We start from the raw sequence: 21,735 nt of genomic DNA, 5'->3' as shown, positions 1-21,735 counted from the left end.
AGTCGCCCGTGCAGGGGAAGCAGCGGTGCATATCCTGGGTAGATAATACGCGGACCGCCTACGTGGAAGAGACATTAGAGCCTGCTTTGGAACGCGAGGGTCTGCGGCACACAAAGGGAAAATGGCCGCCGCCTGAACGGCCGACGAACAAAGAAGAGACTGGCCCGTGTCTGGACTGTGCCAGAGGTACGCGGGGAGAGTTGGGCACCCGGAACGGGGACCCGCAGCTGGTCCAGTGGTGCAGAGCTGTAATCCTATGAGTTGGGAAGCCAGCGTGTGCCTGGAGGAACCAAGTGGGGTCCCCCCGTGACGAGGAGCGCTGTGTGTGGGTAACGAAGAAGCCGGGCCTGTCCGGAGCGCAACATTGTCTCTGTCTCACAGGCTCCGGCAAGCACACTACAAGAGACACGCGCCGGGCGGTGAGGCTGCCGAGAGAATAGAGAAGCGGCAGCTACATTTGTATCCAGGCCAACCTAGTGTGATGTGAAGGACTGAGCCCCGCAGCTCAGAATCTCGCTTGGAGGCAGCTGGGAGCGTTCAAGTCTATTGGAGCTCACCAAAGCAGGACCAGCTGCATACGCACAAAGAGGAATCCGGGTGGGAGCAGTGCTGGAACACCTGGGTGCAAGTGACGTGCCCACACGAATTAGTTGGAAAAGTACAGACATTTAAAATTGTCAACATGCCCCTCAAGATTCAGAACAGTGCACAGTCGTCATAAAGGCAGTGGAGAAGGAGACGCCCCCTAGCCTGGGCAGTAGGCGTACAGGGGGGCGCAGAGAAGCGTGCCTGGCGCCGAGCTCCACAATTATTACCTAAGCGCAGGGGGCAACGGTGACCTGGCAGGGCTTAGGGCTAACACACGCCGGGGCAGTGCTCATACCCAAACAGAATTGTAGGCACTGAGGTGTGGGCCCATGGGACTGGACCAACAGCGGCTTGGCCGGGCAGCCAGAGCGGACTGACTCGCCCTAGAACAATTACGTGGGAGGACACAGCCCACTCCAGGAGCAGATCTGGCCGTATAAGAGACCTCCTAATACCGCTTATCAGGGCCCAGGCACCAGAAGCAGTCTAATCTCGAAGGCCCGAGACCTCAAGTGGCTGGGAGCGTATATGCAGCCCTGATACCCCGAGATGTCCACCAAACTGCCTAGAGCGAAGGGCAAGCAACCAACGCTTTATGAATATGCCAGGACATTACCAGGTGTAGAAGGGACCAGGAGCAAAGACAAAACCCCCTCTGGGATCATGGACACTATGGACAGAGACTAGGAGATCTTTGCTGCGATTGCTGACTTAAAAGTGGCCTGGGAAACCAAACTAGGACTGGCCATGAACGAGCTGAAGGCCGCACTAGAGCTCAAAGTCGGGGCAGTACAAGACGAGGTAAACCTCCTCCGGCAAGAAGTCAGAGCGCTGGCTGAACGCACAGGTGATTTAGAAGAAGAGGTGGCCCCCGAACACAGTGGCATGCGCATCTCACAAATCTGAACTTCATGCTCTGGTACAATGAGTGGGCAACTTGGAAAGTAGGGCAGAGGAAGTGGAGGGACGGGCCCGAAGAAATAATATAAGCATCGTCGGTCTGCCTGAAGGAGCTGAAGGACCTAACCCTACGGAATATATCGAATCAATGTTGCTGCTGGAGATAACCGGGGGAGCGCTGTCCCAGGGATTTGCTGTGGAAAGGGCGCACAGGGCCCCAATGAGGAAGCCACCACCGGGAACTCCCCCCCAGAACGGTGATAGCTAAGATCCTGAACTACCGAGACCGGGAGAGAATGCTTGAGCACTTCCGGAAGGGCGGAACGATACAAAGGGCATCAGCACACATAACTGCATACCCGGACTACACCCTGAAGGTGCAACGCTGACGCATGAACTTGGGACCGTGAAAAGGAGGCTGCTCGAAGCAGGTCACAAATACATGCTGCTCTACCCGGCGAAACTGAAGGTGTTCCACAAGAGCAGAACTCCGTTTTATAAAACCCCGGAAGACGCTATGGAATGGCTAGACATGCAGAGCTGCCCCCAAGAATCGGGCATCCAGGAGGAAGATGGCGCAGATAAGTAACATGTCACTGCAGCACATAGTGTCGCAGCCTAAGACATTGGGACAGGAATATAGTAAGGGATATAGCCTGCTGGAGGTGTGCGATTAGGGTGAAACATATATGCACGATCCTTGAGCACAAGGAACTTAGCTAACGGCGTAGGAGCCTAACAGAGCCAGCCCTCATATCCCCACATCAAATAGATTAGTCGGGTCACCGGTAGACCGGTGACACCCTGCTGGGTCCTGCATTCGGCATTCCGAAGCTAGACCAAAAGCGGGGGAGCCTGAGATCCATGGATGGAGCTGGGCACTTGTCGGAGCTGGGTAGGGTGGGGGGAGGGAAGGGGTTGTGTGTGTGCAGTGCTGGATGTTGGGTGGGGGGGGTAGTTGGGGATTTTTTTTTGTTGGGAGCGGGAGGGGAACGAGCCCAATCTTGTGTCAAATCAGGCAGGAGTGAGAAACTTGGAGGGGAGGCGGGACAACCCATATATGGTGTTGGGTAGCCTTAGGGTGGTGACCTGCAACGTGAAGGGCCTCAACAGCCACTTGAAGTGAAATAAAGTAATGATGTACCTGAGAAGGCTGAAGATTGACATAGCACTACTACAGGAAACCCATCTCTCTACGGAGAAGCTGGAGGTGGTCCAGAAAAAGTGGCGAGGGTGCACCACGTGAGCCACATACTCAGTTTACCCGAGGGGGGGTCATCACGTGGGTGGCACCGCACGTACCATTCCAACTGCTTCAGACCACGATAGACCCAGAAGGCAGAATGACAGTGGTGAGGGGGATGCTGGAAAACAGGGAAGTGAGCATTATAAATCTATATGCCCTTAAACAAGATACAGCAGCCTACTTTAAGACCCTGTATGGCAAAATTGGCCCCCTATTGGGCGGCGCGATCTTATGGGGTGGGGATTTTAACTGTACATTAAACCTTAAAATGGAGGGATCAGATGGTAAACCAGACAGACCCACTCTGCCGCAAAGGCATTACAGGCCCTACTGAGAGACGTGGGACTTGAAGATGTCTGGAGACAGTTACACCCAACAGATAGGCAGTATCCACACTACGAGGCTCCACATAACCTGCACACGAGGCTGGATTACATTTTTGCCTCTTCGGAGCCAGTTGGAGAGATGACGGGTGCGGAATACAAGGCCAGAGAGCTCTCGGACCACTCCCCCTTGGTCTTGGAGTGGCGACACCAGCCCCCCAGAGCGAGAATCCCGACGTGGAAGCTCAGAACTGAGGCCCTGCAGGACTCGGGATTCCGGGAGGACTTGAGGGAGGCGATCAATGAGTATTTTGATACTAACACAGGTAGTGTCCAATCGGAGGGAACCTTGTGGGAGGCATTCAAAGTAGTAATACGGGGAGTAGCCATATCAAAATCTAGAGGGCTCCAGGGGGGCGTGGAGCGGGAGTTGCAGGAAACAGAGAGGAAGCTGGAAGACATAATGCGTAAGGGGGGCACCTCACAGGAGGATGCGGATAGGATGAAGCTGCTACACCAGGCCAGCAGTGAGCACTCGGATAGATTATGCAAGCTGAGTTACAAGAAAAACATTGAGAGGCAACACGCGAGTGGAAGACAAGCCGGGTAGGCTGTTGGCCTGGTTATATAAAAATGAAACGCCTCAGCCAGCGATCAGGGAAATTAAAGGGATCGAGGGCCAGTGCTGGGACACCCAAGAGGGAGTTAATGAGGGGTTCCTTAGATATTATAAACTTCTTTACGGAGATGCAGGGGAAGGGACGGATCAAGAAATTCAGGAAACACTAGAGGACATAGGCCTGCCCAAATTAGATGATCGGGAACGAGAGGACCTGGACGCCCCAATTACACTAGAAGAACTGGAGATAGTGGTTCAGCACCTGCCCATGTGCAAGGCCCCGGGGTCGGACAGGCTCCCCAGTGAATTCTATAAAACGTACAAACAAGAGGTGCTCCCCAAGCTGTTGGCCATGCTTAACGAGGCGTTTGAGCGTGGCAGGTTGCCAGAGTCCCTATGAGAGGCGGTGATCCTCCCGCTCTTAAAACCGGGTAAGCCAGGCACCGACTGCGGGTCATCAGACCCCTATCGATGCTTAACTAGGATGGCAAAATCCTCACAGCAGCAGTAGCGAACAGGCTCAAGAAAGTCATCAGCAAATTGATACACCCCGACCAAGCAGGCTACGTTCCCACCAGGAACATAACCGACAATCATAGGCGACTCCACCACATTATTGACCAAACAGAGAAGGACCCCGTTGAACTGGCTATAGTCTCGCTGGATGCCATTAAGGCCTTCTACTCGGTGAGATGGCCCTGGTTGCTGGCGACTCTGAGGGAATACGGGATGGGGCCGAGATATCTGAAGTGGGTTAAAATGTTATATAGCTCCCCAAATGCTAGGGTCAAAACGGGCACCACTATCTCAGACAAATGGCAACTCAGCAGGGGCACTAGACAGAGCTGCCCCTGGGCGCCCATGCTGTATATCCTTGGATTGGAGCCACTGGCAATCTGCCTCAGACAACAATACGGGGAGACAGGGATCCACACTGCGGGGGGTTTGCATCTCATATCATTGTACGCGAATGTGGCACTATGCGGGAGGACCCCCAAATGATAAAAGGGATCCGTAGATGCTGGGAACCGATGGGCCTGGCGACCCCTGGAGAGATATGGCAGGAGGGGGTGGCACTGGACTTTCAGAGACTAGTGGAGGACACCGAGGTGCATAAAGGCCAACACATTACTTATACCAGAATCACCAAACGGGCGCGAGAAAGTTGGCTGGAGGCTGTGCTCACGGAACAACCTGATGCAACCATCGAGACGATGTATGATATTTCGGAGGGTTGGCATGAAATACCTAGTCTATATGAGCTACTGGGGACCAGGGATTGAAAAGAGCAGCTCCAACTGAGGCGAGACTGGGAGGAGGAAGTGGGAGAACCCATGTTAGATGGGCAATGGGACAGAGCCCAAAAGGTATCACAAGGTGTCCCGAAACACGAGGCTTCAGCAGATTCAATTGAATGTCACTCATAGGGCATACATGACCCCCCAGTAAAATAGCCAAGTTTGGAGGCCCGACGGTACAGAAATGTCCACGGAGCGGGGAGGAAGAAGCAGGGATGCTACACATGTTTTGGGCTTGCCCGGAGGTGGCAAGGTTTTGGACAGAGCAGAAGATACGCCTTGCGGAAAAAGGAATTACTTTAGAGGTAGAGTCAGCTTGGGCATGCATGCTGGGGAGTTTCACCAGACCACGTAACCTGAAGCACATCAGTAAAATGAAAGACCTGGCCTACATTCTGGCCAAACAGAGAATTGCAATGTGCTGGAAGGCAGCCTAACGGCCTAGAATTGAGATGTGGTGAGCGGACCTCATGAAATGGGTAGAGGCAGAAACGGCTGCTTGGTACGAAGCAGCCCGCAGGGGGGGGTGGGGGGGGGGCGGGTGGAGGAGGTGGGACCTCTGATAGTATGGAGACAATTGGTGGCCTCGATAAGACCCTCCCAGGCCGACCATAGTGAAGATGATACGGAAGAGATAATTGAAGTAGACACGCCTGGAGATAAGTAGGACAATGACATGTAAACAGGGGCTCGAGTTAAGGGATTGGGAGGGGGAAGAACCGAAATGGTAAATTTGTAATATAATGATGTAAGCATACATGCGAATGTCCTTATAGTTTGTAATGTTTGGAGTTTTTGTTGATAAAACAATAAAAATAGTTTTTAAAAAATGTATGTTCTTATATTTGTCTGTTTTATTTTAATGTTAAGATTGCAGTTATCCATTGTCTGTAACTACGCTGTGATACCTCCGGGTCCGGGCGTATAACAAATGTAATAAATAAATAAATAAAAGCCGGGCCCACAGGCGCACGGTTGGGGTCCGCATAGAGGTATGTGCCAGCTTTTGTAGGCTTCATGGACACCAAAGGCACCGCTGAGGCCGCTGTGGCCTTGCCGAAGATTTTAAGAATCTTCAGCTTAAAGGCTTCCAATCCCTCTGGTATAAAACGGTACCTGTTATGTAACATCTGGAGGAGTGCTTGGATTGGTGGCCCCTCTTCTTCAAAGAATAGGAAGAATGGTGCCAACAGTAACTGCTCAGCAAGTGGGACCGCTTACACTGCTGCTGCTTCTTTTCCTTTCAGGCCGGGGATCTGTCCTCTGACTGACGCCCTATGACCACGACCGAGATAGTTTGGAATTACCTTTTTGCTTGTGGAAAAAGATTTTTTAAAGTGTTGCCGCCTGCTCTCGAAGGGCCTTTGGGGTACGCTGGATTAGTACAACTCGCAGTCCTGGGAGTCATGATACTCCCCGAGGCAGTATAAACAGATCGTATGGGGGGCACATACAGACATTTGACAATGGCAGTCCATACAGGGCTTGAAGCCTCAAAGCCTTTGCGGGGTTGGCCATGTTGTCGAAACCAACAAAGTAGCGTGTTCCTGAAGAAGAGAGTGCAGAAAAAAGGAACAGAGGACGCAGGGCGCAGCACCTCAATATATACTAGCCCGACAGAGCAGGTGCAGAGCCATGCTGTGCACTCTGGTGGCTAAAAGGTTTCCCCAAAATCAGCGGCACGCGGGATACAATATAATAGATTAAGAATCCTTGGGAAGAAGGAATCCATAAGAACAGGTCTACAGTCATGTGGAGAACACTTAATTTGGCAAAGGAGTTAGATGTTACGGTGGAAGGAAACTTTGGTGATACACTGATTAGTTATGGAACTGTTTTATTTCTATTGAGAAAGCAGGATATTAATTCCCAAAATATTATTTCAACTATGTGAGTGTTTGAAATTAAGATGATTACCTGAAATTGAAAATAAAAACTCCTTTTAAAAAGTGAACATGATACCCCCTTACTCAAGTTATCGAGACGTTAGCAGTGCGTTCTTTAATGCAGATTGTTTGCGGTTTAAAGTATTTTTGTTGTGCAGTGGTGTGCTAATAACATTATGACTATAACTGACTATTCAAACCATGACACATTTTTCTTGAAGCATTTTAATTGAATACAAGTATTTAAAAGTGTGTTTTACATCCATAGAACAATAGTAATACAAAATGATATCCAGGGTGGATGTTGATTTTATTTGAATACACTTACACAATATACAGGTTTAATTTTAAAACCAATAAACGACACAAAAATATATATTTTCACACTGACAGAAAAGGCTGTGAAGATCGGCTACTCCAGTTGTCAGGATATTTTTGTCCCTACTGGCTCGGTGTAGCCAATCAAGTGTATATGGAACATAACTTGTTTAGAAAATGACATGCATTACTTACCGTAATAGCATTTCTGATGATTGTATCTGCTTAGATTCACATGCTATGCATATAGTCCGAGATCTAGTGGTAACCAAAGAGTATTGCATCCTGTCTTTCGAGGATCAAAAGGGGACTTTGATATGGGCGTGCCTGCAACACTATCACTAACGTGACGTGTAGTGTACCCAAAATCCCTCACGAGTCGAGGTCCCTCAGATTGTATTTTTTCTGCAGTGAGGGAGCCTTACGACTATCGTGAGTAAAGAAAAGAGAGAAATAGTAAGACGTTTATGTTCCTTCCATCCGAACGGGGAAGAATGGGGTGGGGGGCGCATGTGAATCTAAGCAGATACAATCATGAGAAATGCTATTACGGTAAGTAATGCATGTCTTCTGATGCTTGTTAATCTGCTTAGAATCACATGCTGTGCATAGTCTAGCAAGCTTTGCCCGGAGTTGGAGGTGGGATGTGAAAAGGAACAGTAGTGAAAAGATGTCTTAGTACTGCTTGTCGCACCTGAGAATCAGACCTAGAGTGACACAGGTGTACACAGAACTCCAGGTTGCCGCTTTGCAAATGGACTCGAGAAGAACATTTTCAACAAATGCTATGGAACCCCCAGTGCCCAGTGTAGAGTGTGCTCTAGGCTTGCAGGGCAGATCTCTCTTGGCAAGAGTATAGCAGAGTGTGATGCAATTGATAATCCACCTTGAGATGGCTGACTTGGAGAAAGGATGCCCTTCTCTACCAGCTGCCACGGAAACAAAAAACTGGTTAGTGTCCCTTAGTGGTTTAGTTCTTTCCAGGTAGTACATGACTGCCCTGCGCACATCCAGTGTTTGTAGGCTTCTTTCCGCCATGTTAGTGGGGTTCTGGAAGAAAGTTGGCAGTTTTATTGACTGGTTCACATGGAACTTAGAAATAAATGTGGGAGCAAACTGAGGTTGAGTGCGCAGAACCACCTTATCTCTGTGAATTGTAACAAAAGGGTCTAGAATTGAAAAGGCCTGCAGTTCACCGATTATCCTTATTGAAGTGACTGCCACTAGGAAGGCAGTCATTTAAGAAATAGCTTTGAGACTTGCTTTATGCATAGGCTCAAAAGGAGACTCCATAAGTGTGGTTAATACCACATTTAGGTCTCATCCGGGAGCCGGGTTAGTAATGGGGGGATGAATTATTTTAACCCCCTCCATGAAAGCTTTGATAACTGGTATTTTCCACCACACCACCTTCTGTTGGGATGTGGTGTAGGCTGAGAGCGCAGCTAAGTGAACCTTCAGTGAATTAAAAAAACGACCCGAGTCTAGTGAGTGAGTCCGGTATAACAGAATAGGAGTAGGAGAACAGTCAACAGGATTGATGCTCTTGGAATTCCACCAGCTGACAAAGCGTTTCCACTTATTGGAGTAGCAATGTATGGAGGTTGACTTTCTTGCTTCCCTAAGTATAGCCATGCATCTCTGAGGAAGTTGGAGATGCCCGAAATCTATGACCTCAGGAGCCAGGCCGCCAAGTTGAGAGTCTGCGGGCATAGATGGAGTGTTACCCCCTTGTCCTGAGATAGCATGTTCTATGGGCAAGGCAGTTTCATTGGAGGAGAGAGAGACATCTCCATCAGATGGGAGAACCAGGGTTGGCGTGCCTACATCGGGGCCACAAATATCATGGTGACTGGCTCCTGGTGCATCTTTTGCACAATCTTGTTGAGTGGTGGAGTCGTGGGGTGGGTGGGAGAGGGGTCAGGGGAGTGTAAAAAATGTCCCTGATCATGTTATCCAGAGACCGTTCCCCTTGGACCGGTTCTGAGGGTACCTGGAGGTGTAATCTGGGCATTGTGAGTTCTCCAGAGTTGCGAACAAGTCGCTCTCTGGGAAGCCCAATTCTGCGAAAACATTGGAGACTATGTCTTTGTGTAGTCACCATTATTACTCTAAGGGCAACAGGAAGTCTCTGCTGAGCACGTCTGCCAGAAGATTGAGTTCCCCTGGAACGTGCTGAGACAATAGAAACATCTTGTGTTTGAGAGCCCATTTCCAAATGTTCTGTGACAGTTTGGACAGCCCTGGTGAGTGTCCCCTTGCTTGTTCAGGTAGTACATGGCCATGGTGCCGTCTGTGAGGACCAGTACTGTCTTTCCCTGCAACTGTGTCTGAAAGGCCTTCAGGGCCTTGAATACCGATAACAGCTTCAACAGGTTTATGTGGTTGGATGCTACCTCTGGCGACCAAATGCTGTGCGCCATCTGTTGAAGGAGGTGTGCCCCCCAAACCGTGAGAGATGCGTCCATCGTAAGAGTGGCTTCTACTACGGGGGCGGTGAAGGTTTTACCCTACAAGAGGTTTTCTCTCGACCACCACTGCAGAGAGAGAACGAGAGCTGCCGAGACAACCACTAGATCATGCCATTGTCCACTGGCTTGACACCATTGGCTGTTGAGCCACTTTTGTATGGGGCGCAAACGTGCGTGAGGAACCAAGTAAATGCAGATACCATCATCCCTAACAGTCGCCCTATTTGGCCATTTCTAGAGCCTCATCAACGGCCTTGCCAAATAAGTTTGAGTCTTCCATAGGTTTGTTGATCAATGACACCTGTGTTTCTGGTTTGAAACCCGAGTTCTTCAACTAGGCGTGGTGTTTTAAAAGGTTATTCTGGGCCAAGGTTCTCCCTGCCGTCTCAGCAGCATCCAAAGTATTCTTGAGGATGTTGTGGTTTACCTGCTTACCCCTGAAACAATTGAAAGCAGACGAGAACGCACTGGTTCAGGCACCTCTTGCAGGCCCTCCTGCAGCAGGTTCCATTGGACGTCCGAATAGCTGGCTAACAGCGTGGTATTGTTGGCTATGCGGGTAGAATATGCTGCTGCAGTAGTGACTCTTTTCCCAAGAGCATACAACTTTTTACATTCTTTGTCCGGCGGAGCCTCGCCCGTGGACAAGGGGACCCCTGCCCTTTTTCTATAAGAGAATCTGGATGGCATGACCCCTAATATATAGAGGGTCAGAGGGTGAGGGGCAAAATAATTTTTCCACTCAAGGGTTTACAACCCTAGTCTGAGAGGGCGCGAACAAGGAAGGGGTGATGCACCTTTTGATGGAATTGTGTAAAGGGATAGCCTGGCTGGCCGGAGGCTTCTCCTTTAATATGTCTTCCACGAAGTCTGAATCTAACACCACCTCATGTGTGGCTATTTGGAAGTGTTCTGCTGCCTTCTTCAGAATGGTGTTAAACGTCATCTGGTCATCGACAGGTGAAGCCTGACGCAGAGGAGGGGAGGAGGGAGGGTCCATACATATGGTATCAGGGTATGGGTGGGTGACAGTCAGGTTGTGTCATCCCCCTGCTGGTCATCCCCCCCAATCCGGGGTCTGATCAGTTCTATCCATAAAGGGATCATCCTCCTGCAATAAGTACGGATCAAGGGGCTCTTCTTTATTTGTAAGGTCAAAAACCTCTTCATGAAGAGGCCAGGACTTCCTTTGGAATTTGGTCACTGCAGGATAAAGGTCGCCCTCCCTAGGTCTCTTAGGGGTGAACTTCTCAGATAAGTCCACAAATCTAGCCAACCTGTTCATACACCCTTCAGATCTCTCTCTGGTCCATGAGAAGAGCTAGAGAGGGTAAGGACTCCTCCTGGGGATCCCCTAGCCTAGAATGCCGAGCTTTATCAAGGAGGGTCTTCGATAAGTAATGGGGACTTTCTGAATAATCCTACCGCCCTTCTGGGCGTTCCAACGTGTCTTTCGATGTGTCTTTTTCTTTACTGGCTGCCGAAACTATCTTAGCGGGACTCTCGCTGATGTTTGGCGTTACTGGAAGGGGTTTAGGCTGTTTAGATGGTTGAACTATAAATTTAGATGCACCAGAGCTTTAAGCGTCGGCATGCTATTAGGAGGCGCCTCGGCAGCGTTGTGGGTTTTGGTGCTGGCACCCTTACTTGTAGACTGCCCAGACACATGCCACTTATGCGGTTGTGGGGAGGGCTGACGATCATGCGAATCGACGGGAATCGTCGAGGAACTTGCCATACCCGATGGCGCTTTGGTCCGCTTCGACAGATCCGCTGAGGTGGTACCGGGGGTTATGTGTTCAGATTTATGGGAATCGTGTGCGTGTGATGTGAGGTCAATGGCAGCCGGATCGGTGCCATGGCCGTCGCTTAGCTCCTCATCGCTCCCGGCGGCTGCTGCGGCGGCGTGGGAGCTACCCTTGGCCTGCGACATGACCTAGGCCGCCCACCGCTTCACTCGACGCTGCTTGATCTTTTTAGGACGCAGGAGTTTGCAGTATTTATAGGATGCCTTGTCCTGATTGAGGGGCAGACACTTATTGCACTAACGGTGCTCGTCTTTCCAGGGGTATTTTTTAAAATGGTGTCCTGTCCATAGCTCAGGTGTGTGAAAGCAACGGTAAGACCGAAAGGGCAAAGAGAGGGGAGAAGGAAAGACATTCTTGAAAAGAATAGAGACCCCCAGACTCCACTCTCCCTAATGTATAGGCTGGCCAGAAGGCCCAGCCAAGCGGTCGGCAGCGCCGACCAGAGCACCAGACATCGAAGGTATTCTTTGCTGTCTTTTGTCGGCAGTAAGGAAATAGTCGAAGGGGGACGAATAATCAATAAACAACCAAAGGTCGGGAAATATAACAATTTTGCAATAGGCAGGAGCTCCGCATAAGGCGACCAGCTAGCTGGGTGGAAAAAAACAATCTGGGGAACCTCGACGCACAAGGGATTTTGGGTACACTACACGTCACATTAGGGATAGTGTTACAGGCACGCCCATATCGATGTCCCCTTTCGATCCTCGAAAGACAAGATGCAATACTCTGTAGTTACCACTAGATGTTGGACTATATGCACAGTATGTGGTTCTAAGCAGATTAACAAGCATCAAACTATTTTTGTTTTTAATTATTACATAGCCTATTGACTGCATTTCATGTTTCCTTCCTTTTATGGTCTTTTTCTTTGTATTTGTCATTCTTGTTGCTTTTCAGTACTGATCAATATTTTTCACACTTCTCTTAACTATTGCACCAAATTAATTTAAGGAAAGCAATTTTATGAAAGTGCTACACAAGCACAAAAACAAAATAGTAGGATGACAATATTTTATATTCGCAGCGGGGATCACGCCTGTCCAATGAGGAGGCCGAGAAGGAGGGCTGAATCCATCAGAAAACGCCCACGTTCTCTCTGCCACCTAAGCACCTCACTTGTGTGTACGCCATTCTTTTTTTAAAAATTAATCTGACTCCTCTCTCCTCCTCCACCCTTGGGTGCTACAGAATCCAGCATTCCTGTCCCAATGCCACCTTAGTGTACTTATCCGCTCACCTGCCAGCCCTCAGTCGCAGCTGCCCACTTCCTGGACAGCTTCACTATTTATTTACTATTATTTTAGGGGAATTGGGTATGCTCAGTACAGGCAGAGCCACATCCCTGAAATAAAAAATATAAAACATTCTGCACATTTTGGAGGGAGCCCATGGTTGCGAATAGTGATCATCCCTGAGCCCTCGCTTGGATTCGACCTACTTTAGCTTGGACTGGTGGGCAGTTACCAGCACTGTACACCCCCAAATGCAGGGGTGATCGCTAGAGCGTAAGGCATAATAAACATTAGCAAATTATGAGGGCTGAAAGCGCACTTGATATTATGTAAACACTATGATGACTCAATGAGAATTTGGAGGCAACATGGCATGGGCTAGGTAACCAATTGGGCCTCATTAGGACCCTGGCGGAGAGGGTGTTACGCCAGCGTAGTGCATGGCGTACCTCTCCGCCATACTACGAGTTCCCGTAGCGCCATGGCGGCCTTTTCCGCCTGGTTTTACCAGGCGGAGAAAACCATGGCGCTACGGGACCTCGTTGTTAATTACGCCACCGTATTTTACGGTGGCGTAATTAACTCCTTCCCCACTCCCATTATACCCTATGGGGCAAAAATGGGAATGGGGAAGGGCAGAATGGGGATTGGGGATTTACCGCTCCGCCGAGGTCGGAATGGGGCGGTAAATCCGCCAACCCCCATGGCGCTATCGGCGGCTTTCCGCCATGCTTCGCGGTGCATTTAGCACCGCGAAGTCCGCCTGGGTCCTAATGAGGCCCATTGTGTTGTGCGAACAATTGAGCTAATGTTCTAGATTTTTTATTACTTTAGGATTGTGACCATACCTTCAACTGCTTTTTTCAAAAATACTGTAATGCATGTGCACGTTCTGAATACTCACAAGACATAGTAGGTTCGTCCCTTTTCCTCTTCCCCCTCTGCTCTTAATATTGTGTTGTATTGTATAGTATTTCCCACCCTCCCTCGATCCCTCCCTGCCTGCCCGCCCTGAGGGCGCTTTGAACCAGCTTATTGTATAAGCACCTAACAAGCAAACAATAGATAAATACATTGATTATACATTACATATTTATATTGCCTGTGTCTTTTAGAGACATTGCTATTTACCCCTTAAGATATTTTTTCCAAAATGTACTTACCCTTAATAACAGAAACTCTGGTTTAACAAAGTCGAGCAAATACATTGTGTCTGGAGCTCGAAGCCAGTCAGCGATAGACCTGTTAAAAAATAAATACAGTAGCATGTAAACAAAATGCTGATTATTGCCATCACAAGGGCCAAGCAATGTTCACATTTTTTATTACCAAACTGCTCATCAAATATTGCATCCAATCCTTACAATATTTTGGCAAGAGCACACCACACAATTTAATTAGTAATTATGAAAGATCAATAACTGGCAATCCCAATTCACCATAGTGCTTGCTGTCATTGACAATTTAAATCCCACTCCTTGTATCTTAGCTTCTCAGTAGCCAAGCATGAAGGCTCAGGCTGACATGATTCAGATTCTGGACTGGGAGAGCAGATTCTTTCTTATCGGGAGGTGCCAGGGACAAGCCCAGCAACTCCAGGTACCAGATTCTCCAAGCCCAGCCAAGAGCTATTAGAAACAATGTGGACTTGAACAGTTGCAGTTTCTCAAGAACCAGCAGAATGACATTGATCAGCGTGAACGCGCAGTAGAGATCAAACATCCATTCGACAGTGAACACGTCCCCCAGAGCTCCCTGCCTCAGACATTTCATTGAACAGAACAACTTGTACTTCCTGTTCAAATTGGAAGTTAAGAGGTCCATCTGAGGAGATCCCGAGTGGGAAAACATTTCCTAGAGAACTTCCTCACAGAGCTCTCACTCATGGGAGGCCGAAGTCTTGTCTCATAAAGTCGTATGCAGTAACATTTTCTTTTCCGGCCAAGTGAGTTGCCATCAGACACAGCGCGTTCCAGATCCCAGAAACACAGTCCCATTGCTTCTCTGCTTAACTGAAAGGGACTATCACTACGTCAATTAGGTAGTGCATGGCCAGTGCTTTCCGTTAGAACGAGCACAGCTTACCTTTCACAGAGGTGAGGAAAGCCACCATGCCAGCCTTATTGCTCTTAATTACAGAAGTTTAATGCGTTCCTTTGATTCAGAGGGTAACCACATTCAGCTCATTATTTGTTCTGACAGGTGAGCTGCCCAACATTTCAAGAACGCATTGGTAATCACCATTACTTGTGGCCCGGGGTGCCGAAGCAACACACCCTTCAACATGTTGTCTTCTCAGGGCCCACCAATCAAGGACTCGAAATACACAAATCGATTCTTGCAGAAAACCTGACCGGTTTCAGGACCACCAGATTGCAGGAGGCGATGAGACCCAGTAAGCGCAGGAATACTGAGGCAGGAACTTGTACATCCAGGCTGCACGTCCGGAGCAGATGTTATGTTGATCTATACCGCACACTGCTGCCATTTTCATGATCTCCAGGTGTTAACGTGGCTCTACAAGGAAAAGTGGGTAGGGTTGGTTAGTGAGGGTGAGAGGGCTAGGATGGATGTATGTGCTCATCTGTTGATGCGTTCAGAACTAGGTGCAACAGGCTTTCTGTGTGTATGAGCTTTCTGGATGCACTTTGTTGTGTGCAAACGGCTTGTTGTGCCCGGAAAGGGCATTGCCCAGTGTTTGACTTGTTTGTTGTCTGAGGTGATTGGATTTGTACCTTGGTTACAGAGATGAGTGATTTGCATAGTTTTGGTGGGTTCATTCACTAGCCCCCTGGGCATGTGTGGTAGCTGAGGCGTGAGGGAGAGAAGTGGATAGTGGGTTTTGGACGCTCACTGGTTATTTGTAGTTATGTTATTGTTTTCCATTCTAAATGTATCCCTTGTTTTCCATGTTTATGGTTTGTAGAATCAAGGATTGTGTGGGCTGGGCAGACCATTCATGGAGTGGTTCTTACAGGGTTGATCAGTGGTTATCATGCCGTGTTGAAAAGCTAGGTTTTTAGAGTTTTCCTGAAAGTGAGGCTGTCTTCCATTGTTCTGCTTTCCTTAGGGACCGAGTTCCATAGTTTGGTTATCAGATAGGAAAAGGCAGTTCCTCCGAATTGTCTTTTCTCGTGGTGTCTTGTTTCTATTTGGTGGTCAGTGCTGGATCTTAAGTCTCTCCTCGGGTAGTACTAAGATATTTTTATTTGGATTAATTTTGCCTGTTGCCAGTCTAGTGATTTGTGGACAATTCAGAGGGCTTTTGAAGTTGATGTGTGTGACTGGTAGCCAGTGTAGACTTCCATGGGCCAGCGTGATGTGGTCTCTCCCATTTAATCTCAGGAGTAGTCTTGCTACAGTATTTAGGATGTGTTGTCGCTTTTTGGTGAGGCGTTCGGAAGATCCCAGGTATAGGCTATTTGCGTAGTCTATCCTTGACAATAATAAGGAGATGATTGTGAGGGTTCTGTGTTCGAAGTTGTGGTAAGGGAGGATCCCTCTTATTAATACATTAGGTCATAGCCTGGGGTTGGCACTGCCATGGCTTTTAGCCCCAGAGTATCTACCACCTTTTCCACCCGCGACCTGAACTTGGCGTGGGCAAAAGGTTGACTCTGCTGAAATTCCACATCTGGTGATGTGTCCAGCTCACTGGCATTGTGGAGCCCCTGTGCGAGTGCCAAAAGTTTGGATCGATAGTCAAAATAATCGACGCCTCATGATCCTTTACATATCAAATCGATATCACTCTGGTCATCTCCCTGATCAGCGCCAAAAATGGTCACCATGGAACCAAATAATTTGTTCCTGGAGAGTGGGGAAAAGGATCAGTGTGCGCCAAGGCTCTATCCCTGAACGTCAATGAATGGCCGCCATTGTCGAACAAGGCTTGAGCACTGATGAGACGTCCGTGACGTCTGCACCTTGATGTTCTCGGGAAGGTCCAGGAATCGAACGTTTATGTGCCTTTCTGCAATGTCGGCAAGGGGCCTGCATGGGGTCAGGAGTGCCGAGCGCTGCTGCTGCCACCAAGGCCTGCTGTTTGGGGGGTGCACCAGCAGCCAGCTGTTTTTCCAAACATAGCCAACATTTGACTTTCAAAATCTTCCCACTCCTGCCAAGTGGTCGGCCCAGCCGAGGTCTTGCCTTTCTCCGATGAGGTGTCTGATTCGCACCAGTGACGGTGGCGCCGCCGCTTTTTCATATGTGACGCCGATGAGGAAGAGTGGCTCTTCGAGTGCGACCGTTTCTCGGTCTTCCATCTAACTTTATCTTTTTTTGGGGGTAGGCACCTCAGTCTCGACATCCGAGGACAGGACAGTCGACCGCACAGGGGATTTTGAGGGCGGTTGGCCTTACCAAGTTAAGCTGTCTACTCGCGCACCAACTTCGGGTTCATTTTCGAGCATGACGCACCCGTTGTGCGGGTCATTGACTGACATTTTAGAGAGACAGTCTGTGCACTGTTTGAAACCCGAAATCCGAGGGGTGTACATTTTGCGGTCATAAAATTCAGAAAAATATATGACTAAATATATGCTACTCAGAGCAGCGTGTCGAGCACGCAGAAAAAAGGAACTGAGGTATGGGGGCATAGTGATATGGTATACATACAACGCTCAACGCCACATCCAGCACTGACAACCAAGCAAGACAGATTGATGGCTAAGTCTAGGTCCACTACGCCCCCTGTCGAAGAATTTTCCGAGCAGCAGAGCTAGATGAGGCTATCTATCAGATGAGGAATCTGCAGGAGAAAGGTAATCCATTGAAAGTCTAAAAGGCAGGGCTCTGAATTTGTAATTATGCTGACCCACAACCAATCTCCGGTATTTTCATTGCCTCACATGAATAGGCACATGTGTGTAGGCATCCTGAAAGTCCGGTGACAACAATCAGTCCTGCAGATGGAGGGCTTGGTGGATCTGGGCTGGAGTTACCACACTGAATTTATCCTTGTGCAAGTACTTATTCAGCAACCTCTGATCCAAAATGGGACACACGCCCTCGTCCTCCTTGGGCACCAGAAAGTAAACTGAGTACCATCCTTTGCCTCGTTACAAGCACGGTACCAGTTTGATTGCCCTTTGTTAGAAGCTGACAGACTTCCTGCAGGAGTAGGGGTTCCAGAAGCAAGGCATTGCTGGATGGAGGGTGATCTGAAGGTCGTTGAATGGAAGGAAGTGGTAATAAACCGGATGAACGAGTCCCAAGCATCAGACATAGTGAGGGACCATTCAGAGCCGAACTGGGAAAATGTCCCTCCCACTTGAGACTTGTGAAGGAGTTTCCTCTCACAGGGGCTTTTTCCATTTGGGGCAGCTGAAGGTACTATAGAAGCTGCAAGTCCGCCTCCCTTTGCTCCTTTGCCCCTACCATTGGGTTAACAAGAGTTTGTTGCCTTGCCAGGGAGACAGATCTCTCCCACAAGAGGCATTGAGTTGAAATCAGAGACATCTGTTGAATGGGATCAGGGATTTTTGGACAGCCAGACCCAAGGACGGTGCTGTAAAGCTATGCCGCCTGGGGTAATCGTTGGCCTGGGTTTCAAGTCCTATCCTGTAAATCGCACCTGGAAAAGAACCCTTGCACTTAGCGGGTTGTTTAGCTTTCCTGGAATTGACTTTCTGGGAGCAAACACACACTACCAAGTCCTGGGCTGGTGGGTTATTAATAATGCTTAGCCTCAGGCGCCCCTGTGGTCAGGACCATTCGCAGGTGGGGGCGATATTGCACGGCTGAACAATGACGGTTTAAGGTATGACTGTTCAGACGGAGGCTGAATATACCCTGCTTTATGGGGGTCCCCAGAATCCTGATTTGGTGGAGTAGTCCCACGAAAGGAGTAACTGTGGCTGGAACCAATCCTGTGACCGCCTTCGAGATCCTGTGCCCGCGGCGTGGTCTCTCATGCACGGGTGCTGGCTCTCTGCAGCGCATTGCACAGTAGTACGCTGTGATTGGCGGGGAGAGCCCCTGCTGCTGGTGTACCTGGCCTGGTGGATTGTTCTGCCTGGATACCCTACACTGATGTACCCCAAACCTGTGGGAGGATCGCACCCACGACTCACGGGTGGTCCTGGACCTGCAACCAGCGCTCCTGCTGTGGGCCCTGTCCTCCGGGATCGGGGGTGGAGCCCGCACAGTGGCATTGTACTGGGCTCTCAGCAGCTCACTTTTACGAGTGGTTATATACTTCCCAAACGACTGCTGGGCATGACTATTGTGCAATACTTGAACAGGGTCGCTCTGGGCTGACTATATCTGGCTCAGGGAATGTCCCTGAATGACCCCCCCCTTCTCTGATGAGGAGTTTCGTAGAGTGATCCTCTCTTCCTAATGGTAAGGCAGCGGGTCTGGATGGGATCACCGCAGAACTGTATAAAGCATACGCTGATCTCTTAATCCTGCACTTGTGTGATATGTAGGAAGCAGCCAAAACTTCAGGTGTACTCCCTGCATCCACCAGGACTGCCCTTTGTAAGAGCTTTGTTAAAACCCATTAAGGACCCTTGCAAGTTCTCCTCATACAAACCGTTGTCTCTAGTTAAAGATAATAAAATCCTGGCCAAGATTTTGGCTGACAGGCTCCTCACTTATATGCCTGCCTTGGTCCCTCCAGACCAATCAGGCTTTAAACCTGGACGCTCTACCCACAATAACCTGTGACACCTGTTTGCATTTATGCATAACGTAAACCCTGAGATTCCATTTGCAGTGGCCACCCTAGATGCCGAAAAGGCCATTGATTCGGTGTAATGGCTGGTCTTGTGCGAAGTTCTTCGGTGGTTGAGTATCAGAGTATCCTATATACAATGGATCTGGCTGCTGTATATGGCACCGAGGGCGAAGGTGTACAGTAACCGAACACTGTCCGATTATACTCAGCCGACGTGGGGCACTAGGCAGGGATGCCCTTTATCCCCTATCCTTTTTGCCCTGGTGGTCGAGCCCCTTGACTGGGGGCGACGCTCGAGAGATTGGAACACAGGGTTGACGTGTGGATCCTCCTTCCCATTTTACAGGCAGCCCGAATTTCATTGGCTAAAATGGTGATCCTCCCGAAGCTGCTATACAAATTTAACAACGTCTCGATTTGTCCCCCATTAGGTTTTTGATCCGGATTTAGGAGCATGTTGATCCGACTGGTCTGGGCTGGTGGGCAAGTCAGGATATCTTATAACACTCTGACCATGCCATATGATCCAGGAGCCTATACTACCCAGATCTGTATATTTATGTCCTAGCTGCACAGATACAATACTCTGTTTGGTGGTGGTCCCCTTCTGTTGAGCTTCCACACATCTTGTTTGAAAGGGACTTCACACCCAAATGATGTACAAGGGTTGCTTTCAGGCTCCCCGGAGAGAGAGGGTTGAACAGAGGTACAACCAGTAGCAATCACTTGCAGAGCTTGGGGCCAGTGGCAACGAGTGGTGGAACAAGGTGAACGGAATACCACTTACCCACAGAGAACATTTTTCGACATCATTTTGAAAGGTTGGGGATCCACACTTTGGGTGATCTCATTCAAGATGGAAGGTTAATTACACGGGAGGCACTGAAGGATAGAGGGGAGTGGACAGCAGTGACTATGCTGTTTTATTTTTGACTGTAAGAGGTACTTAAATACAAATGGCCGAACTTCCCACATGCACCTTCAACCTCCCAATACTTCAATATGTCGTAGCTCCACCAAGAAGCTGGTTTCCTCTACATATAAAGTTACTTGATCGCAGAAAGTAACCTACATATTTAACAACACAATCAGATGGGAATAGGTTCTGGGGAGGTTCGGATGAACAATTGAGGGTGATCTGTATGCAGACGCGCAATCTGTCCTTGAACAGTCATCTTCGACTGATACATTTTAAATGTCTGCATCAAGTGTACTATTCTCTGGCACGCCTACACAGGTTTTTTCCCGACAAGGCCCCCCCAGTGTGTTAGACCTGGATATGACCTAGCTGATTTTTTCCATGTCTCCTGGAGCTGCCCGCAGATATGTACATTTTGGGTTAAAATAGAAGCGGCTATCTCGTAGATGCTTGGTGTTCAATGGCAATTTCCCCCAGAACTGTGGTTATTAGCCGTGGTTGAGGATGGGTCTCGGGCTGAGGAGAAATTGGTGAGGATGGCCTCAGTTGTAGCCAGATCCCTAATAGCCAGGGTGTGGGGCAAACAAAGGGCTCCTTGTTTTCAGGAATGGGTGAACAATATGAACATGTGTGAAAAGAGGGAAACTCAATATGCAGCGACCTTACCAGGCCGTAGCAGGCCACTGGCCTACTGGTCCCCTTTCAGAGCGTATGTTTCCAGGGTTTCAAATTGTATTTATTGCGTATTTATAATGCGCCTATATGCAATGTGCTTATTTTGGGCTGGGTGCTCTGCCCAACTTAAGGTTAGCGGTTGAACAACCCTCAGTAGAGGCCTATGCAAAGAAATACCTTAATAGCAGTAATTGAAAATATGTACCAGGTTTGACCATTGATTGCCCTGGTATTGGCCCAACTTACCAATTTTGCAGTTAAAAGTCAAGGTGCCTGCAACATTGCCAGGTATTGCGATAAAACCCCAGATCGGGGTACCGTTATCTAGCTTTCCTAGCTTCCTCTTTATTGACTGGCATAGCGATCAAAAGCTCCTCAGGGATTGACAGAATGGGTTGAGTAAGGGATAATTAAATGGGAAAAGCAACTCAACAAACATGGATTGTAGCTCTAGGATCTATTTGTTCAGACGTCTCCAATGCATCAACAAGTGGAAAGTCATTTAAAGGGAGAATAGAGGTATGGGAATGAGATCTGGAGAGGTGGCCACCCCTCTGCTGTTCTGATCTAAGGCCAAGACAGCAGCAGTAGGTGTGGGCCAAAAAGGGATATCAGAACCTGACTGGCTAGTCATTAGTGTGTCTTAGTCATAATTATGATTTGGGGTGGGTCCTCTGCAGCCATGTCAAACACAGTCTTAAAGCACTCAAATCTAAGCACAGCTTCACTCATTGAGAAAACATCCAGGTTTACTTTTGAAGGTGGTG

The 21,735-nt window shown here is 48.8% G+C and overlaps 1 protein-coding gene across 1 annotated transcript in view; it reads right to left on the bottom strand.

The window, feature by feature from the left end:
* ANAPC1 (anaphase promoting complex subunit 1) overlaps positions 1-21,735 on the bottom strand; it is a 2,053,226-nt gene that overhangs the window by 629,853 nt on the left and 1,401,638 nt on the right. Inside the window, exon 32 of the mRNA XM_069606837.1 lies at positions 13,856-13,934. Within this exon, the coding sequence (XP_069462938.1) occupies positions 13,856-13,934 (79 nt within the window). The remainder of the gene's footprint in view (positions 1-13,855; positions 13,935-21,735) is intronic.

Source organism: Ambystoma mexicanum, chromosome 4p (assembly GCF_040938575.1).
Source record: "Ambystoma mexicanum isolate Mex_15411 chromosome 4p, UKY_AmexF1_1, whole genome shotgun sequence".
Lineage (NCBI taxonomy): Eukaryota > Metazoa > Chordata > Amphibia > Caudata > Ambystomatidae > Ambystoma > Ambystoma mexicanum.
This window is presented reverse-complemented; position numbering and strand designations above follow the sequence as displayed.